This window comes from Marmota monax, unplaced genomic scaffold (genome assembly GCF_021218885.2).
Source record: "Marmota monax isolate L192 unplaced genomic scaffold, Marmota_monax_Labrador192_F-V1.1 WCK01_AAM20220418_F8-fsc00110, whole genome shotgun sequence".
Classification (NCBI taxonomy): Eukaryota; Metazoa; Chordata; class Mammalia; order Rodentia; family Sciuridae; genus Marmota; species Marmota monax.
The window spans coordinates 4,640,085-4,666,431 of record NW_026694633.1 but is presented as its reverse complement, the minus strand read 5'-3'; the positions used below and the strand labels follow the sequence as shown (position 1 = coordinate 4,666,431).

The 26,347-nt window shown below is 41.3% G+C and overlaps 1 protein-coding gene across 7 annotated transcripts in view; it reads left to right on the top strand.

Moving 5' to 3' along the window:
* Window positions 1-26,347, top strand: part of Tnik (TRAF2 and NCK interacting kinase) — a 383,659-nt gene that overhangs the window by 72,969 nt on the left and 284,343 nt on the right. For all 7 annotated transcript variants that reach the window (XM_058572271.1, XM_058572273.1, XM_058572272.1 and 4 more), the window contains exon 2: window positions 14,454-14,519. In XM_058572271.1, the coding sequence (XP_058428254.1) occupies window positions 14,454-14,519 (66 nt within the window). The remainder of the gene's footprint in view (window positions 1-14,453; window positions 14,520-26,347) is intronic.

Sequence of the window (26,347 nt, the reverse complement as noted above, 5' to 3'; positions counted from 1 at the left end):
CTAACAAAGATGGGATCAGAGGAATATCTGGATAGCAGCAACAAAATAAGAATAAGAATATGGACGGGAGAGTCTACAGGACATCTTCTGGGAACAGGCTGGAGCTGATGCCTGGGGAGAGGTAGGGTGCAGCTTTAGGTAAAGTCTGAGTTGGATGCAGAGTTGAGAGGCCAAGGAAGCTCCTGGGAGACCTGGAGGAGGGTCTGTGATAGCACATTGGAGGTGCCCAGGAAATGAGCATGGATCAATGCACCGCCCGTTCTCTGGTTGTTAGCCGTCCCCTGCCAGTGGTGTGCCTTGGCATCACCATGGAGCTCTGTGGCTTGGTCGAAAGCCACAGAATTGCTCTGTGACAGCCTTTACTGTTGTTCCTATAGAGCCTGCCATCGTAGTCTGTTCACTTTTGGCAATAAAGGATGCATGACCCCCCTCCCTGCCCCCCACCTTTCCATATTTTCTTCCAGGCTATGAAAAAAAGCTGTTTTTCCACAGACCAGTAATAAACATTCTTAAAAGAAGCATTGTTCCTTTAGTAGCAATCTGCAATGGGAAAAGTAGAACACAGACAAAGTGCAATCCTGGTCTGAATGGAGACCGGTTTTTCTTTGTGTGAATAACCAGCATTCCAGTCAGGTTGCCACGGTGATGCTGAGATTATAACTGTTCATGCCAGCAGTCAGAGAATGTTGCCCAATTAGTTATTCTCGGCTGCTGGGTTACCTTGACAGTGGCTCAGACAGCAGGTTTTGAGTTCAAAGGCCTTCAAATGAGCAGTCAGGAGACCTATAGTTCTGCTTCCCTGGATGGGGCACAGGGACTACAAGTCCCAGCATACTCTGGATTAGGCTATATGTGGACATGAAAGCAGGGGCCATTTTTAATTTCTTTGCGCCTTTTGGTAAGAATGAGTTACCAGAATCCTTGGGTTGTTAGCTACATGTTTTGTAAGGGCTTTCCTAGGCTGTGTTTACATGTTTGGATTGGAGACAGAGAGAATGTGCATTTTGTCACTGGACATAGCTTTAGTTTTTTCTTTTGTTTTAACTTGCAAGATGCCCTGTGTAATTTCTGGGGTGTAGGAGGTATCCAGGGAAATGTGGCTTATTCCAATATTATTTCAGAAATCATCAAGCATTATACAGTGCAATTATTATTATTATTAGCATCTTTTTGTCACTTTATTCTCTTGGTCACAATGGCCTAGGATGTGCTATGGTAACAAACAATTTTTGAGGCTTTATATGACTTTGATTTATTTCTTGTCCCTGCCACATGCCCATTGTGGATCATTAGAGGACTCTATTCATCATCGACCTAAGAACATAGACTCCTGGAGGCTTTGTGACCACATGTGTGTCCACAGTCATCACAGTGCTTTGTACAGGAGATCAGATATTCCATCTGGAAGTGGCACATTCCTTCCAGCCACACTTCATCAGCTACAGTAAATCAAGTGCTTCTACTCAGCTTCAAGAAGGGTGGGGAGTGCCATCTTACAACATGCCCACAGAAGAAGTGGAATATTTGTTAAAAAACTCTTAATGACTGCAACACCTACCAAAAGCAAGAAGGCTGATGGAGAAGAGTGTTTTAAAGCAGGACTACTAGTTAGACATAAAAATATAAAAATCTCTAAAGAGTAAATCAGTTAGAATTCAGTTGCATCATAGCAAACCCAAGAAATCAATGCATTAAGGAAGACAGAAGTTTATTTCTCTCTCATGTCCAGAAATAGGCAGGTAAGTAGTGGCATGGTAGTTCCATGGCCTTGAGAGGCTTAGGATCATTTTATTGTTCTACTGTAACAGTATAGCATAAGCCTTCTGTTTTTCAGTTAACCTTAGGATCAGATGTGACTGCAGGGTTCCAACTATTACATCTTCACTTCATGAAACTAGTGGGAGAAGGGAAAAATAACAAAAGAGCAAAAGAGCTCTTCTTCCAGCTAAGCCAGTTTCATTTGAGTAGACCTTTTGAATGTCCATCCAATACTTCTGATATTGGCTAAATTATATTGTCATATTTTGTGCATGGATGAATATGTAAAAACAATTTCCATCATATGTGCAATTATAATGCCCCAATCAAAAACATGGAAAAAATACGTCTGCTTTTATGTAATTGACTTAGTCACATATTCACTTCTGACTTCATTGGAGTTGGGGCACATATTTTTGAGGTGCATACTTTGCCTCCCAAATAAAATTGAGATTTTTATAACTAAGACACAAGGGGAGAGTCGACATTGGATGGCACTGAACAGTCCTGGTAACATTAACTTAAGAAGCAAATTTTGGTTAAGTAGGAATGACAAGGGAAAGATGGCTGTGTGCATTAGCACTTTGCAGCCTGTGCTCTGCAGTACCCCAGTCTGTAGAGGAGATAGGACTCTCCTTAAAGGAGTGTGATGAGGCCAGACAGATTTGGGAAGTGCAGAAAGCTTGTCTCTAGAGATTTGCAGGGTACATTAACACATTAAAAGCTCTTGAGAAGCTCTGCTCTAAAGAAACTCCCAACCAATGGGGAGGGGTGGTGGTACACACCTGTAATCCCACAGGAGTTCAAAGCCAGCCTCAACAAAGGGAAGGCACTAAGCAACTCAGTGAGACCCTGTCTCTAAAATGAAATTCAAAAAATACAAAATAGGGCTGGGGATGTGGCTCAGTGGCCAAGTGTCCCTGAGTTCAATCCCCCGTACTCACCCCAAGTCGCTCCAGCAAAAAAAAAAAAAAAAAAAGAGAGAGAGAAAGAAAAGGACCCTCCCAGCCTACAATTTTTTTTTTTTTTTTTTGGTTCCAATGTTCCCAGATTTATTTGACAGTGGAAACTCAATACCCATGGAAATCTGGAGGGACTCAGAGAGATTAATTTGCCCAAATTTTCTAGATCCTTGATCAGATGCTATAAAGGCTTTATTCCAAAATTGTCTGTCTTGCTTAACCAACCACCCAGCCAACAAATCAACCAACTATGCTAGGAATGAAAGCCTTGGGGGGAGGAGTTATGCAAATGAGGTCCTGTTATAAACAACCTGTCCTAGTTGGTATTTACCAGCCATCTGTTCCATTAGTTGTGACACCAGATGATGGGCTGAGATTGGCTTGGATATCTTTCTGCCAATGACAGGCCACTGCCCCAGGTAGCTGTTGATGGACTCTGGGGCCATCCCACCATCTCTGGAAGTGAGAGTATTAGAAGATCCAGCCAGCTTGTCTTTCCTTCCTTGAGAATCCAGAGAGAAGACCTAGGTTCTTGGCCCAAAGGTGTTGGCCCCGCCCCCAATTGCACAACCCTGGCCTTCAAGTGGAGGCTCCCATGCAAAGGGGCAGAGAAAGGTGCTCCTTCCATTGTAGGGGTCACACGGGTGGGGGGTGTCTGGTGGGGGGTCAGGTGGGGGCGGGGAGGAGGGTAGATAGACAGCCAGTGAAAGGTGGCTTGCATCCTTATTACCATAGAGTGGAGTTGGCTGTCTCACTAGTTTTGCTCCTGCCTGGGTCCTTTTGGGGAAAGAACTCCTGAGAACATGTTCAAGAGCACATACCTGTTGTTGGTCTTTTGTGAGCAGGTGATAGGAGAGTAGCTGTGGGGAAGTGGTCCTGTTAAGGCTCTTCTTTCCAAAATAGAACCTGGGATGGCTTCCTAATCTTTCTTACTTAATTATTTAGGTCATCGGTTCTTGTCTTTAAAGTCCATCTGCTGCAGTTGCTATCTTTTTTCTTCATCTAAGCATCTTTGAAGGGCAAAATGCCAAAATCTTTGCTAGTCTGGTTCCCATCAATTGGACCTCTTGTTGCTGGAAATACTGGAACTATACTGAAATTATATCACCCTGTCTTGACAGATCTAGAGGGATCTGATGCTTGCACCTCCTCCCCGCCCTGACGCCCCCCTACAAAGGAAGGAGCACCTTTCTCTGCCCCTTTTCATGAAAGCCAGGGTTGTGCAGATGGGCGGGGATGGGCGGGGGGTAACATCTTTGGGCCAAGAACCTAGGCCTTCTCTCTGGATTCTCAAGGAAGGAAAGACAAGCTGGCTGGATTGTCTAACACTCTCACTTCCAGAGATGGTGGGATGGCCCAGAGTCCATCAACAGCTACCTGGGGCAGCGGCCTGTCATTTGGCAGAAAGATATCCAAGCCAATCTCAGCCCATCATCTGGTGTCACAACTAATGGAACAGATGGCTGATAAATACCAACTAGGACAGGTTGTGTGATATACTTCCCCACAATAGTTGTATTATCTCTGCAGCAACCTGATGATGGGAGGGACCCAGGTGGGGAGCTCTGTGTACCTGTTGACTTGTAGAGCAATTTATGCCTTTTCCTGATTGTTGATGTGTTGGAACGTAATCTCTGAACATGAATTTGGGTTTTGTACTTTCCACATATTGCCTTGGCAAATTTGTAGCCATGACATGAGAATATCAGGCCAGGAAGCATGAGAAGTGCTGGCCAGCAAATTGCAACAGCTGACAGGGGATTAAAATAGCTGTGCACTAGAGCCAGAGAAAAAGTATTCAAGTTAATGTTGTAAGTCCTTTCTGGGTTGTTCTCATCTCTGTTTTATGTTTTTTAATTTTATGTCCACATTTTTTTTTCATTGTAAGCCCGTGGACAACAATCAATTTATATGTAATCCTTTGTTTTCATCTGTAAGGAAATAAGTTGGAACTGAGCTAAATGTGAGTATGAATATGTAAAATCTATGAACTGAGAAAAACGTATTTTTGAAAAATTTCATTTATCTCCTATGCTGATGTTTACATGTGACCTACCAAATGGACTGTCTCAAAGATAATCAAATCAACCACGTGTGATAATATTAGTTATATCAGCTCTGGGCATGAATTAAATTTCTTTCTCATGCCAAGCACCTGAAATTTACAATTGCCTACCCATCCTCCCCATGACCCCTGCTTCCTTCCCTTCCAAGCCCACTATTTAGGGAGCGGTGAGTGATTCCTTTGATCTGTCAGAGGATTTTTTAATTGAACAGAGAAAAATGAGAGGTCTGAAGAAAGAGAGGTCTTGACCTTACACTGTAACCAGTTGAGACCTTGGACAAGTCACCTAAGCTTATTTTGTTGGAAATTCTGTGATTTTATGAGTGTATAGTTCCTCACTCTGGGCCTCCAGTAGCCCTTGTATAAAATGGGGAGAGGGATCTCTTGATTTGATATTGGAAATCCCTGCTCTGGTTGCCAGAGATCCTATTGTGGCCTTGGATGGCAGAACTGTGATGTGGAGACGTCATTCATCCAGCTGATACTCACTGAGTGTCTTTATGTACTAGCTGTGATCTAGTACTGGGGATACTGTGCTGAACAAAACCAATAGAACTTATTCCTTCTTGGATGAAGAATTTTTAGCAAACACTTTTTGAGAACTTATAATATGCTTGGCTTGAGGTTACCACCCCTTCTCTGGCTCCACTGTTAAACCACAAAGACTTCAGCAGTCCCCATCGCCCCAAGTCAGTTTCAGCATTGGCCTCTAGTAGAGAAGTGTGTAATGATGGACTTGGATTCAGAATACCCGATTTGAATACTGGCTTTACCATTTTGGGTAATTTTTAATAATGCCAGCAGCAGCAGCAGCAGCAGCAGCAGTCATATAGCTATTTTATTAAGCACTGCCTCACATTGTGTTTAATACTATGTTGTTTCTGATCTTCAGGAAAAATCCTCTTCACATTGTCATCTACTCTTGGTTGCTACCTCTTCCATTTTACCTTATGCAAGTTACTTAATTCCTTGAAGCCTTAGTTTCATTGTGGGGGTTAGGAATATCTATTTCCTAGGTTGCTGTAAGGATTGGATGTGAAAATGTATAGATAGCATGTAGGCCATTGCATGTTCCAGGGGTAGTGATAATGTCTACTATCATAGCCTGTTCTATAGCAGAAGGTCTTGCAGCTATTAATCTGAGGACTCAGGTTTCCATTCCACTTGTAAAGGCTGCCTTCGTGATGCCAGGCCTGAGCTGCAGAATGCTGAGGAGAGCAGGTGAGCAGCAGGAGGGTGCTGGGAAGGCTGGTTCTCTACTGGCTGCTGCACTGCACCAGGTGGAACTAAACCAACAGCAATTCAGGCAGGAGAGGAGGAGGTTTCAGTCCCTGTCTCGAGAACTCAAAGTCTCCAGCATTGAGAACGGTGTTCCCAGAGGCTCAGTTCAGCCTAGATCTTGACCCTACCAAGAGCTGGCTGGTCATCGAGGACCTAGTATGGTAATAAGACACCAATCCCAGCCAGGCACAGAGGTGTTAGGGCTGGTGGAGTCCTGGAAGCGAGCCTGTGCTCAGGACTGCTCTTCCCAAAGACTGTGCATGCTGCATGGAGCAGGGGAGTTGCCCAGGAGGTTCACAGTCAGTTTCAGCATTGGCCTCTAGTAGAGAAGTGTGTAATGATGGACTCGCAAAGAAGGCAGGCTGAGTGGTATGATCCCTTTTGCAGATGGGAGACCAGAGTATGGGAAGTGGAATAACAATAGCTATGAGTAGAATCCAGACTGGACCCCCATTTTGGATCAGTCCTCTAATGGGTCTGCATAGTTTATTTGTCTATACAAGACGTTCACCCAGGAAAAATCAGCAGTGTTTTATCTTCATTTTATTGTATATAATTTTTTACTTGAAATATCCACTCTACTTCAGATGCATAGCTTGGACTAGTTTGTTAATGAACAGAAGCTCTTGGGCCCTAGTCTGCATCTCCTGGATGACTGCTCTTGGAGCACTGTTTTTTCTGTATGCCACTTGTGGTGGTAATTTAATGACTGTGTGCATGTCATCATTTGCTCGTGTCTCTTTCCCTCCTTAGACTGGAAGCACCATGAGTTGGAGGTCAGGTGCCTTCTACTTCTACTTTTGGATAGTACATCACACCGAACAGGTGGCTGTGGAGGGGTTCAGGTGACTATCGGGACTAAATAAACCTGATAGTGTGAGGCAAGACCTTTGATCTCTCAGATATTTAGAAGAGAGGATATTACTGTCCTCCTATATTAGAAGAGGGGACAGTAAGTAAAATGTTGCCTTTAAGGGACCTTTCCTGGCTGTGAGTCAGCGGGGGACTGAATCCAGGGGATGTTGAGTCAGCCCGCCTTTCCTAAGGCTCTACTTACTCAGGAAGGACAATGGTGTTGAAAAAGCCTGAAGGCCAAGATAAATATGGAGAGTTCTCTTACTTTTCTGTTTTCTTTGTTCTGTTTTGCTTTTGTTCACACATGCCTGTCAGTTGTGGCTGAAACAGAACAAAACAGCTGCTAAATTTGGTTCCAGGAGAAATACCATTTTGGTCTTTAAGGCTGGTAAGTTTAGAGAAAGCACAGTGGTTTGGTAGATGTCAGTAGCCAGTCCCGGGTAGACAGTCATACCAAGGGCTATCTGTATTCTGTTAGAGTCTGTTTCACCCTGCCAAAGGACTGGTGGCCTCAAGTCAAAGATTCTGTCACAGAATGACTATGAGGAGTATTGGACAAGTGGTGTCTAGAGTTAGGCCATGGTCCTTTCTTAACTTCATTTTCAAAGAAGGGAAGGTTTGGGGAAGAATAGGTGGCCTCTTTTACCATGCTAAGGAGTCGTTGCCCTTATAAATAGGTCCGTTTGCCATTTGCAATCTTTGGGATTTAGTCTCAAGATGTTATTTAGTATTCCCATTAATCTAGTATCATTCAAGGGTCCTGGAAGAATATCTGCTCCCAGGGCCTTTGTAATTCGTCAAGGGAGAGAAATGTGTAAGGGGATAGCAGACTTGTCCCTAGATCCTAAATCTCTTCCCTCTGCTGCAGAGTCTGCCAACGCTGCCCACATTTCATCAGCTGAGGGACGAGAGAATTTGTTCCAATGTCCCAGGAGCCCGAAAAACTTCATGTGTCTTCTCAATTGCCTCACTCATTTCTAAAGAGACATCTGTTTGTCCATAAATATCTGACCCTGTTTGCTAAGCATGTGGTGACATTATTGGTGGAAAAGTAATAGGTCTTCTTTTACTGGCCTTTGTATGGTTTATAGACTTTCTTTAGTTGAAAATCTATGAAATGCAGATTAGCTTTTCCTGTGACATATTTCTTGTTTATTAACTGAACTGGTTTGCAAAGAGCAAGAAAGGAAATGGAAGGAAGGAGATGAATATTTATGGAAGTCCCATTGTGTATCAGGTCCTGTGCTAGTCTGGACACGCATGGTCCTCAGGATGACCCTGGAGAGAGGTAATACTGTTCCCATTTTAAAGATGAAGGCTCTGAGGCTCAGAGCAGTTAGGAAACTTGCCCAAGGTTGGAGAGCTTAGTTCATCACTTGAGCGATATCACTTGATTCATCACTCACTGAGGGATAAATCAAAGCTGATACTTCTGATGCCATGGAACTGACAGTGTATGTAGTGAGGAGCTCAGAGTTTGCAATCTGACATGCTGAGGTTATATCTTCTCTCCTGCTCCTCAGTGCCATGACCTTGACCAAGTGTTTACTCTCTGCATGCCTCATTTTTCTCACTTGTAAAATCAGAGGTAATGATAGCATCCATTTGATAGAGTTGTGATCATGAAATAAAAGACTCATGGAAAATTCTCATAATCATCCCTGGCATAAAACGTTGTCCATTATGATTTTTATTACCACGACTGACCACATTTGCCTTTATCAGCGCTTGTTGAAAAGTAACATTTTCTTTCAGGGAACTGCCTGCCTTTGGATATGTAGTTATATTTCATTATGAAATAATGTAAACTACTCTACCTTAGAATTAAATCTCTTCTTGGCCTCCCGGCAAAGGTTAAGATCTGAATAAAGGCATGTGTAGCCAACAGGGATTCCTGACTTTGGTAAATGTCAATGATTTGCTCTTTTCTCCTTGGTGGATGTAACATTCTTCCAGGCCGCCCATCCTGGCTTAGAGCAGCTAAGCAAACATGAGAGGGAGAATGAAGCTGACTCTTGTCTGAGCTTTCCTGTCTATGTAACATGATTATCAGGTACAGGCTCTTCTGCCTGCTGCACTGCAGCTTCCACATCCTGACAGCCTGTCTTCTCCAGGCACATGCGGCCCAACTCCCCCAACAAGCTTTATGGATGTCTTTGGAGCTGAGAATCCTCGAGGGACTTACACATGTGATAGCGCCGTGTGTCTGGGATTGGTGTAAGAGGGGTGGGGCTCAGCGGCTGGAACAGCTTGTCTAGATTGAAAAGAAATGACACAACTGTGATTTAGACCTACATTGTGATCCCCCTCCCCCCCCCCTTTTTTTTTGGCAACTTCCTCTACATATGTCGTGGAGAATTGGGAGTAGGACGTCAACCTTATTTAGTAAATAATTATGTCCAGCAGTTTTATGTCGGACATGGTGCTAAGTGCTGAGAACTACGAAGATGAATATGACATTCTCTGCTCCCAGGGCATTTGTAATTCATCAAGGGGGAGAAATGTGTGAGAGGACAGCACCGTGTGAAAACAGTTTTCCTAGAGCTGAGCACTAAATGCTGCCGGTGGAGAGAAGGGAGGTAGCATTGATTGGAGAAAGGCTACAGAGGAGGGTGCACAGGATGGGCTTGCCTGCTGGAGAGTGGCTGAAGAAAGATCTCTCTCAGCAAATGGGCTTTATGATAACCAAGGCACAGGGCTTCGTGTGGGGTGTCAGGGAAACAGCTGGTCTGAGGTCTCAGCTGGGTGTAACTTGAGGCTGGAAATGGAGGCGGGGCCTCAGAATGACAAGACCTTGAGTTTTCATTTGAAACATATTGTACGGAATTTTAAATCAGGGATTGTCAGGGTTAGAATATGTACAGTAGAAGGATTTGTGTGGTGAGTAGATTGAAAGGAGGTAGGCGCAGACAGAAAGCAAGTAGTGCCACACAGAAATGGTGAGGCCTGTTGTGTGAATGAGGTGGAGTAGATGGACATGTCGGACATTTGAAGGTCATTAGCATGTACTGAACAAAATGAGGGAGGTGGTGGCGAGGGTGGTACCTGGAGGGGCGCCTACGTTGAAGAAACAATCCGTGAGAGACTGAGGGGTGTAATGGAGGATGGAGGAGGATGTCCATTTTCATCAAGAGTGGTGCTCAGCTGGGGAATGCCTCAAAAGGGGCAAACGGGACAAGACTGAGAAGAGGCCATTACACCGAAGACTTGAGGGGTCATGGCCCACCATTGGGAGAATTTCCCCCCCCCCCACTTTTCCCCTATTGTTACTGGTGCATTATAATTATACATAATAGTGAGATTTGTTGTTACATATTTACACGTGCACACAAGATCATAATATAATTTGGTCAATATAATTTGGTCCCCATTCCCTCCCCTTGGGAGATATAACTTTAGAGGTCTTGCTCGAGTAGAGAAAAAAGCTGGATGCTCACCTTGTTTGAGCTCCACAAGAACATAACTAACAGTGATATGTGTTTATGTAAAGGAACATTTGCAAAAATTCCATTCTTCAGGTTCTTGGATCTAGGTAATTGGAAAGTTGGGGCAAGAGCCTCCATGGATCAGGTGGAGTGTGTGTGTCCACTGCCTTATAGTGCAGTCTACCTCTGCATGGTCCAGTCCTACCTCCTTCAACCCCAGCAGGTGTGGATTCCGAGGATGCCACAGTAAACTCACTCTGTAAATCAGAGATTCTTCATCTGCTTCTCAGAGAACCAATCTGATACGATGATTGTTTCCACTGCTGTTGTCCACTTAAGGCCACTTAGCAGTGGGCTTCCTTAGTTCCTTCAGCCTTTGTCCCTTTGGATGTGTCCAGCAAAATGCCTCCCTCTCTCCTAGCAGGTGGAATAAAGTCTATATTAAGTTACCTTGGCTCTGACTACCTGGGTCATGTGCCCATTACTAGATGATTGGAGGAGAGAAGGGGCTTTGGAAGTTATCAGTCCAGATCCTCCTGAGACCCCGCTGTGAACCCCAGCCCTGATGAGATCCAGGAGGTGGGGAGAGCCCTGGGTGTGGAAGCTGATCCCTGGCCTGCACCTATTCCTGCTCCTGCCCTTCCTCACACCCTTGATGGATTGATTATTGGGCTCCTTAAGGCAGCCGCTCCTCCCCATCCTGCTTCTCCTCGTTCACATTTATTTCTACTCAAGAAAAATAAATGTTGAAAGCACAATTGAGATATTTCAAGCAAATGTAGAACCTCGCTCCAAATATGTTGCAGAAACACCACTGAGCAAACAAACTACTGGGAAGCACAGCTTAGAAACAAACAGCAGCTGCCACCGTTTATGGGCTGTTTTTTTCTTTTCCTCATTCCTTTCTAATTCTGTTTGTAATAAAACCTGCTGCTCTAATGGCCTAGTCGTTTAACAAATGACGTTTTTCTTCCCCATCCTGAGGCCTCCCAGGTGGCCCTGTCCATCTTGCAGCTCTGGGGTGTCGGTCGCCTCAGAGGTCTGGTTCTTTCATAGTGTTTTCTTGTTGTGGTTCTGATGGAACATTGTCCACATCTACCCGGACCAGGTGGGACCTCACTGGACCTTCTGCATTGTTGATTTTCAAGGACATGAGCCCAAAGTGTGCTCTTTTTCACTTCAGACTTTGTGAAAGTGGGTAATGCTCTCTCCAGCATTTCGTCATGACAAAATGCTTACTCTTTTTTTATCATTTACTTTTTATTTTTCTTTTCTTTTTTTTTTTTGCTTTATTTTTTTAATTTTAATTTTTATTTTTTTTAAATTTTTTATTGTGGGTTGTTCAAAACATTACAAATTTCTTGACATATCATATTCCACACTTTGATTCAAGTGGGTTATGAACTCCCACCTTCACCCCATACACAGATTGCAGAATCACATCAGTTACACATCCATTGATTTACATATTGCCATACTAGTGTCTGTTGTGCTCCGTCCGCTGCCTTTCCCATCCTCCCCCCTCCCCCCTCCCCACCGCCCCCCTCCCCTCCCCTCCTCTCTCTCTACCCCCTCCACTGTATAACCCTGAGGGTCTCCTTCCATTACCATGCAATTTCCCTTCTCTCTCCCTTTCCCTCCCACCTCTCATCCCTGTTAAATGTTAATCTTCTTCTCCTGCTCTTCGTCCCTACTCTGATCTTAGTTACTCTCCTTATATCAAAGAAGACATTTGGCATTTGTTTTTTAGGGATTGGCTAGCTTCACTTAGCATAATCTGCTCTAATGCCATCCATTTCCCTGCAAATTCTATGATTTTGTCATTTTTTAATGCAGAGTAATACTCCATTGTGTATAAATGCCACATTTTTTTAATCCATTCGTCTATTGAAGGGCATCTAGGTTGGTTCCACAGTCTTGCTATTGTGAACTGTGCTGCTATGAACATCGATGTAGCAGTGTCCCTGTAGCATGCTCTTTTTAGGTCTTTAGGGAATAGACCAAGAAGGGGAATAGCTGGGTCAAATGGTGGCTCCATTCCCAGCTTTCCAAGAAATCTCCATACTGCTTTCCAAATTGGCTGCACCAATCTGCAGTCCCACCAGCAATGTACAAGTGTACCCTTTTCCCCACATCCTCGCCAGCATTTGTTGTTGTTTGACTTCATAATGGCTGCCAATCTTACTGGAGTGAGATGGTATCTTAGGGTGGTTTTGATTTGCATTTCTCTGACAGCTAGAGATGTTGAGCATTTTTTCATGTATTTGTTGATTGACTGTATGTCCTCCTCTGTGAAGTGTCTGTTCAGGTCCTTGGCCCATTTGTTGATTGGGTTGTTTGTTCTCTTATTGTCTAATTTTTTGAGTTCTTTGTATATCATTTACTTTTTATATAGAATCTTCAAAGGCACATAGCCAAGAACCTTGAATTTAAAGACTCTTTTTACATCAGACTCTTTGCCTACTTCCCCCATTTAAAGGCTACTGTTGCGTGGAATTTGTCAACTTACAAACGATTACTCTTAGGTGTTAATAGATTGTCGCCTGTGTGCGAGTCATTGTGCTGGTACTTATTCTTCACAAGGCTTCAGCAAGGTGGAGGACAGCACTGTTTTATAGGCTCAAATACTAGGGTTGCTCCTTCAGGCTCCCCCAGGCTCTCTCAGGCTCCTACAGCCAGCCAGGACAAAGCTGGCGTTCAACCCAGGTCTGTCCATAGCTCAGGTTGCTTCCCTCCTGCCTCAAGGCCACCCACCACCATAATATATGGTAGTGTTCACACGTGTGTTCACTCAAGATGGGCTAAGATTTGCAGTCTTTTTTTGTCTCTAAGAGCATTTTTTAAAATTTAGGTGCTTAACAATTAAGGTCTCACATTAAACCGATTTTTTTTTTTTAAATGTCATTAGACTTGGCAGAATAGTTGCTACTGTGTTGACAGGATGAGAGTTGGATCCCAGCTAAGTCAACTCTCCTCCCCCCCCCCCCACTCCTCTTCCTTAGCCTCACCTAATGGTGCATGACTTCTCCAGTTTGGCTCACGCCCCAATGGGGCCACTTTACTCATTTGCTTCTCTCGCTTGGCCTTTGTAGGCCTTTAAGTTTGTGACTTGATTTATACCTTTAAAGAAGCTATTTCTTTCCAGTTAGGAATCAGTAGAGGTAAAAGTCAATTTCTGTCTCTGAGTTGAATTTTATAGGCTTTGATTTTTTTCTTTTGAACTGTTTGGAATTGTAATTCAGTAATAATAGCTGTAATTATTGGACATTTACTAAGCACTTTACATTTAACTGATTCCGAGGGTTTGCAGACACCTGTTTTGGTGATAAGAATGCACATAATTCTCCAATTTAGTATGTACTCTAAGTCCTGTGGTTACCCTTCATGTACTGCAAAAGCATGTTTGGCAAGGGCAGCATTATAGAGAGGGGAGATGAATCCAGAGAATAGCATTCCAAGAGAGCTAAGTGTGTTGATAGAATTTTCTTTTGGAAGCTTTGACTCTCATAGGTAAGATTGCCCCATGATGCAGGAACATCCTACTTCACTCCAATGTTCACCACAGTGTGTAGACATTTCAAGAGAAATAGCCTAAAGAATTGGAAGCACCTCAGGATGATGAGTCTTTCATTTTATATTGTTTACCTGGAAGTATATTTTCATTTGCTGATGAGAAACATATTCTTCATATTGCTTTAATAGAACAAATGCCTCTTTCTGTCTGATTTAAACCCATTTCGGAGAAATGGAAAATAGAAGCAAAATGGAATTTGGTTGACTTCATAGTTGCTGCTGAATTAAATATTTGAAATTTTGATAATATTAACATGTGAGAGCCCCCCCCCCCCAAACTAAAATTACTTACTTATTTCTTTTAGTGTTTGCTTTTTAAAAATTTTTTAAAAGATGTTGATAGGCCTTTATTTTATTCATTTATTTATATGCAGTGCTGAGAATTGAACCCAGTGCCTCACACATGCTAGGCAAGTGCTCTACCACTGAGCCACAACTCCAGCCCCAAATATTTACTTTTGATTAAAACAATACCTGGAATATTGCTTTGAATATTTATTTATTTATTCATTCATTCATTTATTTATTTTCCAGGACCCTGCAGGGATCTTTGAATTGGTGGAACTTGTGGGAAATGGAACGTATGGGCAAGTTTATAAGGTAAGAGCATTGACCTTGACCATGGCTTATGTGTGGTTTTGGTTCTTGAATGTGGAGTGGCAATGTTGTCTGTACTTGCTCATAAATGTGTCACAACAGATGTAGTGAAATAATATACTTGTCACTCGATGCTGTCTTTTTAAATATATCTATAGTCATGTTGCCTGAGCTGGATCCTGTGACTTGGGCTTTTCCCCTTATTATAGATTACTGTGTTTGCATCTGACACATGAATTTGGATGCTCCAGAGTTGAAACTTAGGTGGTAAGTTTCCTTTACTTCAAGCACTGCCAGAGTTGGTTTTCAAAGGAGCAAAGGATGCCATTTACTTTAGAAATTTAAGCTATTAGACTCTGGCAGCTGGGAAAGTAGATTTGTTTTAGGCCTAGGGCACACGTTAAATGAGTTTGGCGATCAGTATTAGAGGAAGACTGGCCACCTCACAAGGCTAAAGTCTAACGGCAGCAATGAATTTTACAAGTTAGGAAATAATTAAAGTTAAACTTAGAATTGAGCTTCTGTCCTTTTACTAATTTTTGCTTCCTAATTCACCCCAAAAATGTTTTTAGAATGTATTTTTTCCCCAATAAATGATCTAAATTTTTTTTAAAATATGGGTTGATTTTTTTTTTTGGACTATCAAAAGAAAATGCAGGGGCTGGGATTGTGGCTCAGCGGTAGAGCCCTTGCCTAGCATATGAGAGGCCCTGGGTTTGATCCTCAGCACCACATTAAAAAAAAAAAAAATAAAGATTGTGTCCAACTATAACTAAAAAATAAATTAAAAAAAGAAAATGCAGTTGAACTGTTTTTAGCTAAAATTTTGGGGATTTTGGTCAATGAGCTCTTGAAATGCCTTCAAAACAAACCAGCTGTTTCCTCATGATTATTTCTAGGGAAATAGCCATCATTTCCCTAGTGGTAGTGATATGGGACGGCATTTCCATTACAAATTATCTCTTATTGGTCTATTTTTAAAAATTCCTTCTCTGAGCCCTAAGCTTCTCTCAGCTGGTTAAAATTATTATAGAAGTCAGATTGTAATATTTCCAATTCTGTAGAATATCAATAGTATATGTATAAGATGTTCTTGAGAATCTGGTTTTTAAAGTGCAATTATGAGTAAGTACACAATTTATGCTCCTATCAGGATGAACCATTTGGTGTCCACTTCAGGAGAACATTTTTTCCTTGCAAATAACAATAATTTCCTAAAATGTCAACCCCCTACAATTAGACAAAGTGTAGTCTACCCAAGCTGTTCACTTGATGTTGATCTTGTCTGACACAGAAAGGAATGTGTCTCGGCAAATGCTTTTAAATACTTTCAATGAAGATAATCAGGTTGGAAGATTGTGTTATTGCATTTTGAGAAATTGGATTGAACTTGTGAAGTAATGTGGCTAATGAATTAAGGTCTGATTTAGGTAGAGAATTACTTCTGACTCGCTGTCAGTGAGGAGGAGCTACTCTGCAGCAGGCTCTTGGTTTGATGGCGCCACTTCATAGAGCCCTTTCATCATGGGGTGCCTCCCACCGGTACATCTGGGAGACAGTTCATGTGTATGTCCACTAATCCAAGAGGTGGAACTGTATGCTCTAACAAAGGGTTTTGAGAATATTTGGAAAATCCAGAATTATCCCTAATTTCATGTCACCTAATGAGGAACAGGGAAGGAGTGGCAAGAAGACTCAAATCTTATTAAGGTGTTTAGCAATTGGGTTGTTAATGTTAGTATTCTGCAGGGTTCCATTCTCTTAGTGGTTGGCCCAATAATTGGCACCTTCCAGGTGAAGGGGAGACCCTGTAGTGTATGGTTGTGGAGAACGCACTGGACTTGGGGGACAAGAGATGTGGTCTTTTTTTTTTTGTTTTTTTACCAGTCCCATTTGTTGTTTTGCGGCCATGGCTGATTTCTGTGCTTGAGTCAAATGAGAATGTTGTCTGAGATGCTTTGGGGACTTCTGATGATTGATCTAAAGAGTTCAGTCTCCCCACTTAGTTAAGGGTTGGGTTTCTAGGCTACCAGGTGATATTAGGTGGCATTACTCATGAACAGAGACACCTGTGCTCACTGAGGACAAATCCAGAATGCTGAAAGACTAAAATAGCAGATCTGAACTTTAAAAAATGAGATCCTAAAAAAAATTAAATCAGGAAGTGATTTTCTTCATAATGTATGTTTTATAACTTTCACAGAGTACATGTTTCTAAAATACTGCAGGCATAACCGAGGCTTTATTATCTTAGGAGGGGGTCCTTATATTTAAAAATATGATAAATATTTTCTTTACATTAAATATTAAACTTTTTGCTTTAATTTTTTGCAAATTTACCTTTCAGAATTCCTGGTTTTCACAAAGTGAGGTATAATTTTATGAATAAACTGGTTGGATATGACCTTTATTTGTGGAAACATTTATCATACTTTTTAAATAAGCTGCCCTATGATAGTCCTAGTACACATTTATTTTCAAATAGTTTTTAAGAAACCTACTTCATACAATAAATAAAAACAAAAGCATAGATATTAAGAGAATATTTCCTGAAGTATATTTATATATGAACCAGATATATCTGGATTAGAAATATAAATATTTTGTAAAAAGGCCATTAAAAAATGTGTTGTTTTTCAAAATTGTCTCTAGTCTTTCTCCCAAGTCTAGCTCTTGGTTACCTGTTCTTGGAAGACTAGATTTGATTCTCTTTAGCATTTTGGTCCTGGGTGATCAGGACCAAGTTTAGGATTTATTATTGTTGTTTGCTTTTTACTTTATCTGCTAGACAGTCCAGGTAAATATAATGAATAACAATTCTCTACCAGGACTTTTAATGTGGAAGCTGTCTTTCTATATCCATGGCTCCCAATAAAAAACAGACCAACCCAAAACACACATACCTGTTTGTAGAAGGTCTTGGCTGTTGGTTGGCATGTCACCTATAGGGAACCTAGAGGACTCTGGACACATTTTTGGTAAAATACAGTAATTATTTTAATAAGTTAAAATGATTGCTTAATGTTTACTCCCCAAACACCATTTCAGATTAACCATTTAAAATGAATATTGGTCTATCCTGTTTCTTAATTGCCCTTTGGAAATATATATTTTATTACAGAATATGATGGATTCCTCAGCACGCCTCATGCCTCTTTTCAATCCCCTTTAATGTTGTCAAGTGCCCAGTAGAGAGGCCTTCTTGGTAGTTACAGTGCTTGAAAGAGAGAGTCACTGGGAGTGTAGGCCAACCATGGGGCATCTCATCCAGTTGTTCCCCTGCCCACTGGCTGATTTCTTGGTCACCTCTGACCAGGTGGAACTCATTGCCTCCCAATCAGTTCATTTGCCGGCAACTTCTTCGAATGTTCATTACCATAATGAGGTGAAATTTTGCCTTTCTGAAATCTTTACTATTTTAACCCATTTCATAAAATTGGAGCTACGTAAAATTCAAAATGAAATCTTCTGTAAGAACTTAGTCCTCCGGATACCAGAAAATTTCACCCCCCTCATCCCAAATATATGCTTGTATCTTATTTGCTTCATCCACTTACAGTCCCAGTTGCTTAGTTCATTTTTCATATGACATAGATCTGAGGCTCTACATTATTCCAGCTTCTGTCCTAAAACTTTCCTAATATTTTTTACTAAAAATAGTTTATACTTGTCAATAGATTTTCATTTTATGAAATCCTTTTGTATATATCATTTAATTTCCATCATAATTTCACTAGAACCTTGTTCTCACCTCAGGTGCATCACAGTTACAGTTCCCTATGCTTCAAACACTTCACCCCCAGCCCTCTCAATATGGCCTCCTCCTTCAGGTCTCTCTTCAAATGTTCCTCCTCAAGGAAGCCACCTTTCATGCCTGTAGTGGTTAGAGCCAGCCACTGCTTCTTTCTCCCTTTGTCCTAGACTTGTAACCTCAACTGTCATGTTGACTAAAGGACTGCTCTCTGGATGATTTTACTTCTTTATTTATGCATGTGCCAAGCAATTTAAATACATAAACAGGTAAAACAAGGGTGAGGCCTACTCTGTTTAGTTTGTACTGTTTTTCTAGAAAGTTCTTTTTATATTTGTTTCAAGTTTTATCAACATTTCTCATAAAATATTAGTCTGCTTACTTCAGAAAACCATATTTGCACAAAAGTAATCAACAAAATGCTGTACTTGGTTTTTATGGTGGGAGATGGATATGAATTTTCTATTAAATTAATTGTCAATAATCTGTATGCTGGGAATTTACAAAATAAGTCAAGACAGTCTTGTGGGATTCAGTCTCCTCATAGAAGTTCTCATACTTTGCTGTGTAAAATGAATATTTGGGAAAGTATTAAAAAAGTAGATTTCTGCAGCTGGGGTTGTAGCTCAGTGGTAGTGCTTGCCTAGCATGCATGAAGCACAGGGTTTGATCCTCAGCACCACATAAAAATAAATAAGTGAAATAAAGTTATCATGTCCATCTACAACCAAAAAAATATTTTTAAAAATGTAGATTTCTAGGCCCCAAACTCTGAAACTTGATTCAGGAGTTCTTGGGTGTGGTCCAGGGATGTGTACTTGTAATAAGTGCATTAGAAATCTATACCCGGGCTGAGGATGTGGCTCAAGCGGTAGCGCACTCGCCTGGCATGCGTGTGGCCCGGGTTCGATTCTCAGCACCACATACAAACAAAGATGTGTCTGCCGAAAACTAAAAAAAAAAAAAAAAAAACAACTAAAAAACAAAACAAAACAAAACAAACTTCTCTCTCCTCTCTCTCTCTCTCTCTTAAAAAAAAAAAAAAAAGAAATCCATACCCCTGAAGACTTTGCATACATGATTGTCTCCATTCCTGTAGTAAGGTCATTTGAGTGAATGCTCAGTCTAATGCTTTTTTGATCATTTACTTTAGAATTTCTAAGCTGATTCAGACTTGCAGAAATTGAGAAAAGGGGTGAGGGGAGATCTTGACCTGAGATGTCATACTGACCAGTTCTACTTCACTCATTCAGAGATTGGACTTTCACTGTTTTTATTTGACATGCCTGTGATTACAGTTTAAGGTTATTCTTGAGTCATTCACCTGAAAACCCGAGAATCAATACATTGTCAAAACTGACCTGGTATGGAAGAATTGGAATTGCCTGTTGCATGAGATTTCCTCAGATTTGTGCACTGTGATCTCTTCATTAACCTTCTGTTTAAAAACAGAGAAAGCATTTTGATAGTAAGCTTATTGCTTGTCTTGACAGGAGGGTAATTCTGCGACATTTCCCAGGATGCAGTGTAGCTTTCCATAGTTGATTGCAGTGAATCATGTATTATACTATTCATTTCTTGTTTGGCAAGGAGTTAGTATGGGAGAATGTTGTGTTTTTTAAATAATAGTGGCATTTGTTTTTTTTTTTTTAATCAGAAATACCCAATATAAAGAATGCATTCTTTGACATTTGTTGAGTACCAGTGAGACAAAGCTCTGTGTTTTGTGTGGGAATAATGCAGAGCTAACTGAGGTGATTCCTACTCTTTTTTTTTTTTTTTTTAATATTTTTAGTTGTAGACGGACACAATACCTTTGTTTTATTTATTTATTTTTATGTGGTGCTGAGGATCAAACCCAGTGCCTCACACATGCTAGGCAAGTGCTCTACCACTGAGCTACAGCCTCAGCCTGATTCCTACTCTTTAGAAGTATGCAGATTATTTAATGAGGACTCAGAGTGTTTCATCTCCTTTGTCTTAGTTATTCCTCCTGTTAGTTATGGTCCCATTTTATAGGGAGGAAGTTCATTTGTTAAATCATGTCACTCTAAGGCAGGTTTTCTCAGCCTCAGTGTTGTGGAGATTTTGTGCTGGATAATTCTTTCTCATGGAGGCTCTTCTGAGTATTGTAGGCTGCTTAGCGGTATCCTTGGCCTCTAACCCACTGGACTCCAGTAGCATCCCGCAAAGCTGTGACAATTGAAATGTCTCTAGACCCTGACAAACATCTTCCAAGAGACAAAATTGATCCTAGTTGAGGACCACTGCTAAAATGATAAGAGAAAATGATAAAACTTTAAAAACTGAGGTATAAGCAGAGACAGTGGGTCGTAGAATACAGAGCAGTAAATACTGTTCAGGCAGAGTAGGGTCCTGAGCGGGCTGTAGGACAGAGGTTCAGGAAAAGATTAGAAATCCCTGGGTGCCACAGCGCACGCCTGTAATCCCAGTGGCTCGGGAGGCAGAGGCAGGAGGATCGCGAGTTCAAAGCCAGCCTCAGCAAGGATGAGGCACTAAGCAAGTCAATAAGACCCTTTCTCTAAATAAAATACAAAATAGGAAAATAGGTCGGGGGATGTGGCTTAGTGGTCGAGTGCCCTTGAGTTCCATCCCTGGTACCCCCCCAAAAAAAAAAATAGAAATCCTGGCATTTGCACTCTATCTGGGAGTGCCATTCAGTGATTTTGTAAATGGAAAGGACTTTGGAGCAGTATTGAGCTGGAGTCCCAGTCTGCTCCTGCCTTGCTGTAATTTTGTGAAGATAATCAACTCTCTCTGAGTCTGAATTTCTTCATTCATTAAGAGTGCAGAGTAGAAAACTCAAGTTGGAAACACTTGGAGCCCTAGGCAAACCCTCCCACCCCTTCCTGACACATAGTAGGCATTCAGTGACCTTTCTTCCAAACATTTGCCAGTTTTCTTCATGGTCCTGATTATATAGAATATTTTATGATTTAAGAGAAATATTTATGGAAGAATGAAGTCAGAAACACACATCCGAGTGCTTTACCTTTTAAATTTGATTTCTTTGTATATGTGTGTACTCAGAATAGCGTTGTTTGTATTAAATCCAATTCTTAATACTTCTTCTATGACATTTGATAATATAATTGCTAGGTAGGTGCTGGAAATTGAACTTGAGGTTTGAAAAAAACACAATTTCTTGATGATTTGTAAGGAGAAATGCATCAGAAGAAGTTAGCATTGGCTCTGACTCTGGAATTTTGGTAGGGTAAGAATATAATTTTTGAATAGCTACAGATTTTATGTGTTTGAGGGGAGAATTGACAATAGTTCCTCTTTGGCACTCAAAAGTTTAAATAGAGAGCCTTTATTGTGATATTAGTCGAGGGCAGAGTAGGCCTCACTTAGGAACCGAAGACCTGTCTTGAGACTTTGGTTCTCCCCCTAACTTGTTACAGCTTTGAGTTTGTCATAGACCCACTAAGAGCCTCAGTTATTCTCACCTGTGAAATGAGAATAAAAACATCTTTCCTGATATACCCCATCAGGACATGGTGAGTTTGAAGGCCTATGAAAGTATTCTGTTAAATATAAACTGCTGTGAATAGCTAAGGTTTGATTATTGCTGTTGTCATTCATCCTGGGACAGGTGAAGGAGTACTTGATACAGGTGTAGGGAAGTCTAGTTCTAACTCTTCTTTCTCTTCTTCATCCTTGGGCTCATCATGCTATGTATGGTAAACGATTCTCCTTCCTGGGGTAGCCTGATTCCAGCTACAGATTGATTCTTGCATCTCTTCTTCTACTCATATTAGGATCTTTAAGCAAACCAGGGGCATTGGATTGAGTGGGAGGTCACTCTGGCTTTGCCTTTGCCTGACCTTTGTCTCATTGACATATATGTTAGCTAGTTTGCTGTATTTCCCAAAGTGCATTCAGTGGAACCCCAGAAGTTTCTATGGACAGAGGGTTGAGAGGCGGAAGAGGTTGCATACCTCTGCTGACCATTCCTCTCTTAATGGGACACAGTGACATTAGCTGTATTGCATTGTTTTACCCAGCATTCCTCCAGTTTATTTAACTTTGGAATCCTCTCTCCTCCTCCAAGTAACCCCTATTAATACCTATTAAACTATGTCCTATATATCCCACAGATAAATCAAGGTGGTTTTTGTTCCTGCATCACAGTGCAGTGCTGGTCTCCATTTCTCCAGGTTCCCTATCCTCCCATTCCTTTGGATCTGAGGGCAGTTAATGTCAAATGTGGCTTCAGGCTGTTTTTCCTGTTTTCTTTTAAACCAGGCTATTGGGCCAGGGCTGGTATGTTGATCTTCAAAAAGAGTTTTTGTATTATTTAGAATAGCACATTTTGCCCCCTTAAAAAATTAATGATATGATCAAGGGTAACTAGTTGGTCTTATTCAATTAAAAAAAAAAGTTGGGCTGGGGCTATAGCTCAGCAGCACAGCGCTTGCCTTGCATGTGCAAGGCACTGGGTTCGATCCTCAGCACCCTATAAAAATAAACAAATGAAATAAAGGCATGCTGTCCATCTACAACTACCAGGAAAAGAAAAAAGGTAATTGCAGCATACCCAAGCATTGTTTTTCTAGAAGTGCAGAAACTGATTTTTCTTTTTAGTGGCAAATAGACTTTTATTTACAAAATGTCTCTAAGATGCTGTAGCATATACAAGCATTGTTCTTGGTAATAGATTCATTTGATTATAGTTAAAGCTTTAGGATTATTATCTAATCCAGATTTGTTCTTTATGTGCAGTTGACCAGAGTTGTAGGTAACAGTTTTACACCTGTTCTCCAATAAGGAGAATCATTTCCCTTAGAAATGTGTGGCCTGCTGAGCTTTATGTCCTCATAGACCCTATGTGGTGCCCAGATGTGCTATGAGCTGCTGGGTATAATGAATTAGATGAATGCTGTCCGAGTATGGAGGGCAGACCTTCATGAGTGCCTGCATGCCAGGTACCTTGTGAAACGTCACTTTCTTTGCCAGGTGGTGGAATCTCCATCAACCTCCATTTTGGTGAGTGCTACCGAAATTTGCTACAGGGAACTGTGAAGGATTTCTTGTGGTTGCTTGTGGTTCTCAATCTTCAAAGTGCATATAAATCACCTGACAGCTTTGAAAAACTACAGCTATGTGGGCCCTTCTCTGGAAATTTGAGTTTAATTAGTCTACTCTGAGGCTGGATAAAGTATCCCCCCGCAAAAAATCTTCCCAGATGCAGCCAGGATTGAGAGCCACTGGGCTAAGGTGTGGTTGCTTAGGTGGTATAAGTGCTCTTTGGGGTGTTTTTGACATTAGAGATGAGACTCTTGCACTCCTAGCTCTATCCTGGTGGGTTTCTTTTGTTTGTTTGTTTGTTTTGTTTTGTTTCTGTTTTTTAACATTTATCCATATACTCAGCATCAGCCTGAATCGTAAGCATCTAATATCTGCTTGACACTGCTTTGAGGGCAGGGTTTATAGACCTGCAAGTGGCATAACGCTGCCCTCAAATCTTTGAGTAGCCAGACTTGTAAGTGAGTTGCTTCAGTGGTGTATTGCAGGGGCCCAGAGTAGGACCATGCAGGGATGAGCCAATTCTTTGAGGGCTGTGGGAAGACCAGGACCGGCCTCATGTAGAAGGTGACGCTTGAGTCTTGAAAGATGGTAGGTGTGTGCAGAAGGAGAATTAGGAGGACTTTCTAGGGAGCAGTGCTACTTCTGGTATAGATTGCCTAGGTCAGGGTCATTGACCTGAGGTGAAGCAAGACTGGGAAGCATGTAGGATGTGTAATAGATAGATCATGGATCTTGGACAGATGGCTCTTTTTAGCTTTGTGTCTTGGCCTTGGGGCATATTAGCTCTATGTGCTTAAGCAAGCCATTTAGTTTTTCTGGTTCTCAACCTTCTGGTTCTCAACCATTTTAGTTCAAAATACTTTCATTCCACCTCGTATCAATGAGTGAATTGCCCAATAATTTGATGCACAACATCCTCATAACTTGCAGTTTTTATGTCTCATAATACCCACAATGACTTGGTGATGATAAGGTACTTCCCAGTAATTAAATAATCAATAGTTACTCTGTAATTAACTGTTATTCTGGGGTTATTTGTAACATGTAAAATGAAACCCCGCCAGTATCATAGGTGCAGAATTTAGGGCTGCTCACATTTTAACTGTTTTGTATATGGAAAATATCTGAGACACTCTAAAAATGAATAACCAATTAATTGGGGCACTGAGTTTAAATTTCTTATCGCTGTAATTTAACCTCAAGGGTAATTTTATTAAATCCACTTGGATATTTTGCATTTGCAAGAAGAAGTATCTGCTGTTTGGCAAGCAAATATAGTATGTACTCTCCACTAAGCAGGAACCTTGCTGGGTGATGAGGGGCTGGCACTGGATGAAGCCTGGCCAGGGTTTGCAAGTGGGACTGGGTTCCACCTCTGTTGCTGAGTGCTGTGGCCTTGGGCATGGTTTCAGATCTCAGTTGTGTTACTCGATTCCAAGGCAGTGCACAGAACTTCTGTATCCACTTTGTTCCCATCTATAACAAAGAAAAGAAAGGGTAGCTACTCACTCATTGAGGACTGAAAATAAATACAGTTATTATAATATTAATCACGTCACCTTTGTGGACTGCAGGGAATAGTTAGGAACTAAATTATGTGAAGAGGTCTGCCTCCTTTAGAGAGAAGATGGTCTATTGTTTTAGGAGACTTGCCCATAATTGCATAATGTGGCCCACTGGGACACGCAGTTTTGGCAGGCCACTTGCATGTTGGAGTTGATGCTTTTCTTTAAAGCCTTTTTTGAGAAAGTTAGTTTTGACCTATGTATTGTGTTCAAGGAAGCAGTGTAAGGTTCCTAACTTACTGGAAAACTTACTACTTTTTAGTTGTGCCCCTCTCTTTTTCTTTCTTATTGTAGTAAGACATACATGCTATAAAAATAAACCATTTCACATATAAATGAAATGGAAATATGTAAAAGAGTGGATGTGGAACCTATGTGAATTTGCAATATGTATACGGGGTAAAAATGGGAGTTCATAATCTGCTTGAATCAAATGTATGAAATATGATATGTCAAGAGCTTTGTAATGTTTTGAACAACTAATAATAAAAAAAATGTTAAAAAAATGAACCATTTCAGCCAGTTATTAAGGATACAGTTCAACAGCATTAAGAAGGTTCACAATGTTGCACAACCATGACTACCATCCGTCTCCAGGACTGTTTTATCTTCCCAAACGGAAACTCGGTACCCAGTAAACACTAATTCCCCATATCCTGCTCCCTGGCCTTGCATCCCTAGTCCTAGTCTCTCATTTAAAAAAATTTCCCTGTAAACTCAACTGCTTTGAGAGCCACAGAGGCTGTGGCTTCTCAGATAACATCCCACAGCACTGAATCTCCAACAAGCCTGATATGTGCTGCTTATGTCTCCCTGGCATTCCTCCCAGGTGACATGCTCACAGCCCACATTGTCCTTAGGAGACTGACCACCCAGCACTGCAGGGCTACATCCTGTTCTCAGAAGCTGAATCGAGCTGAAGCCCAAATGGAAAAAAAAGAAAAAAGAAAAAAAAAACCTAAACCCAGGTCCTTCTTAGGTAGAGGTCAACTAAAATCATACAAGCATTTTGTATTGTGAATGTTTTCTGTGCTAAAATGTCTGGACTATGGTTATTTCTATTGCAGTTTTATAAGCGTGATTCCCCTTTACCTTTACATATATCAACTATTTTCTTTTTTAGTAGCAAAACATTTTTTTTCTTCAAAGGGAACCCGGATATTTCATACAGAAGCAGAATGTTCTGGATAGAAGATAGTTGGGGTCCACCTCATGTAGCTGTTTGTTCCTTTGCTAGTGCACTGCTCCCCTGACCCCATCCATCTGCAGAGTGGCTACTCCCCTGGGCGGAGTCAGACTCCAGGGAGCACAGTCCTAGATCCCCATCCCTTGTTTTCATGACATGACCTCTGCCTCCCCCTCCAGCCTCTTCTTTGACCAGACCTGACTCCCTTATGTGCTTCAGGTATCACGTTGCTTGCCATTTGTTTTCATGCTGTGCCTTTCCCCCTCTCCCAGTCTTT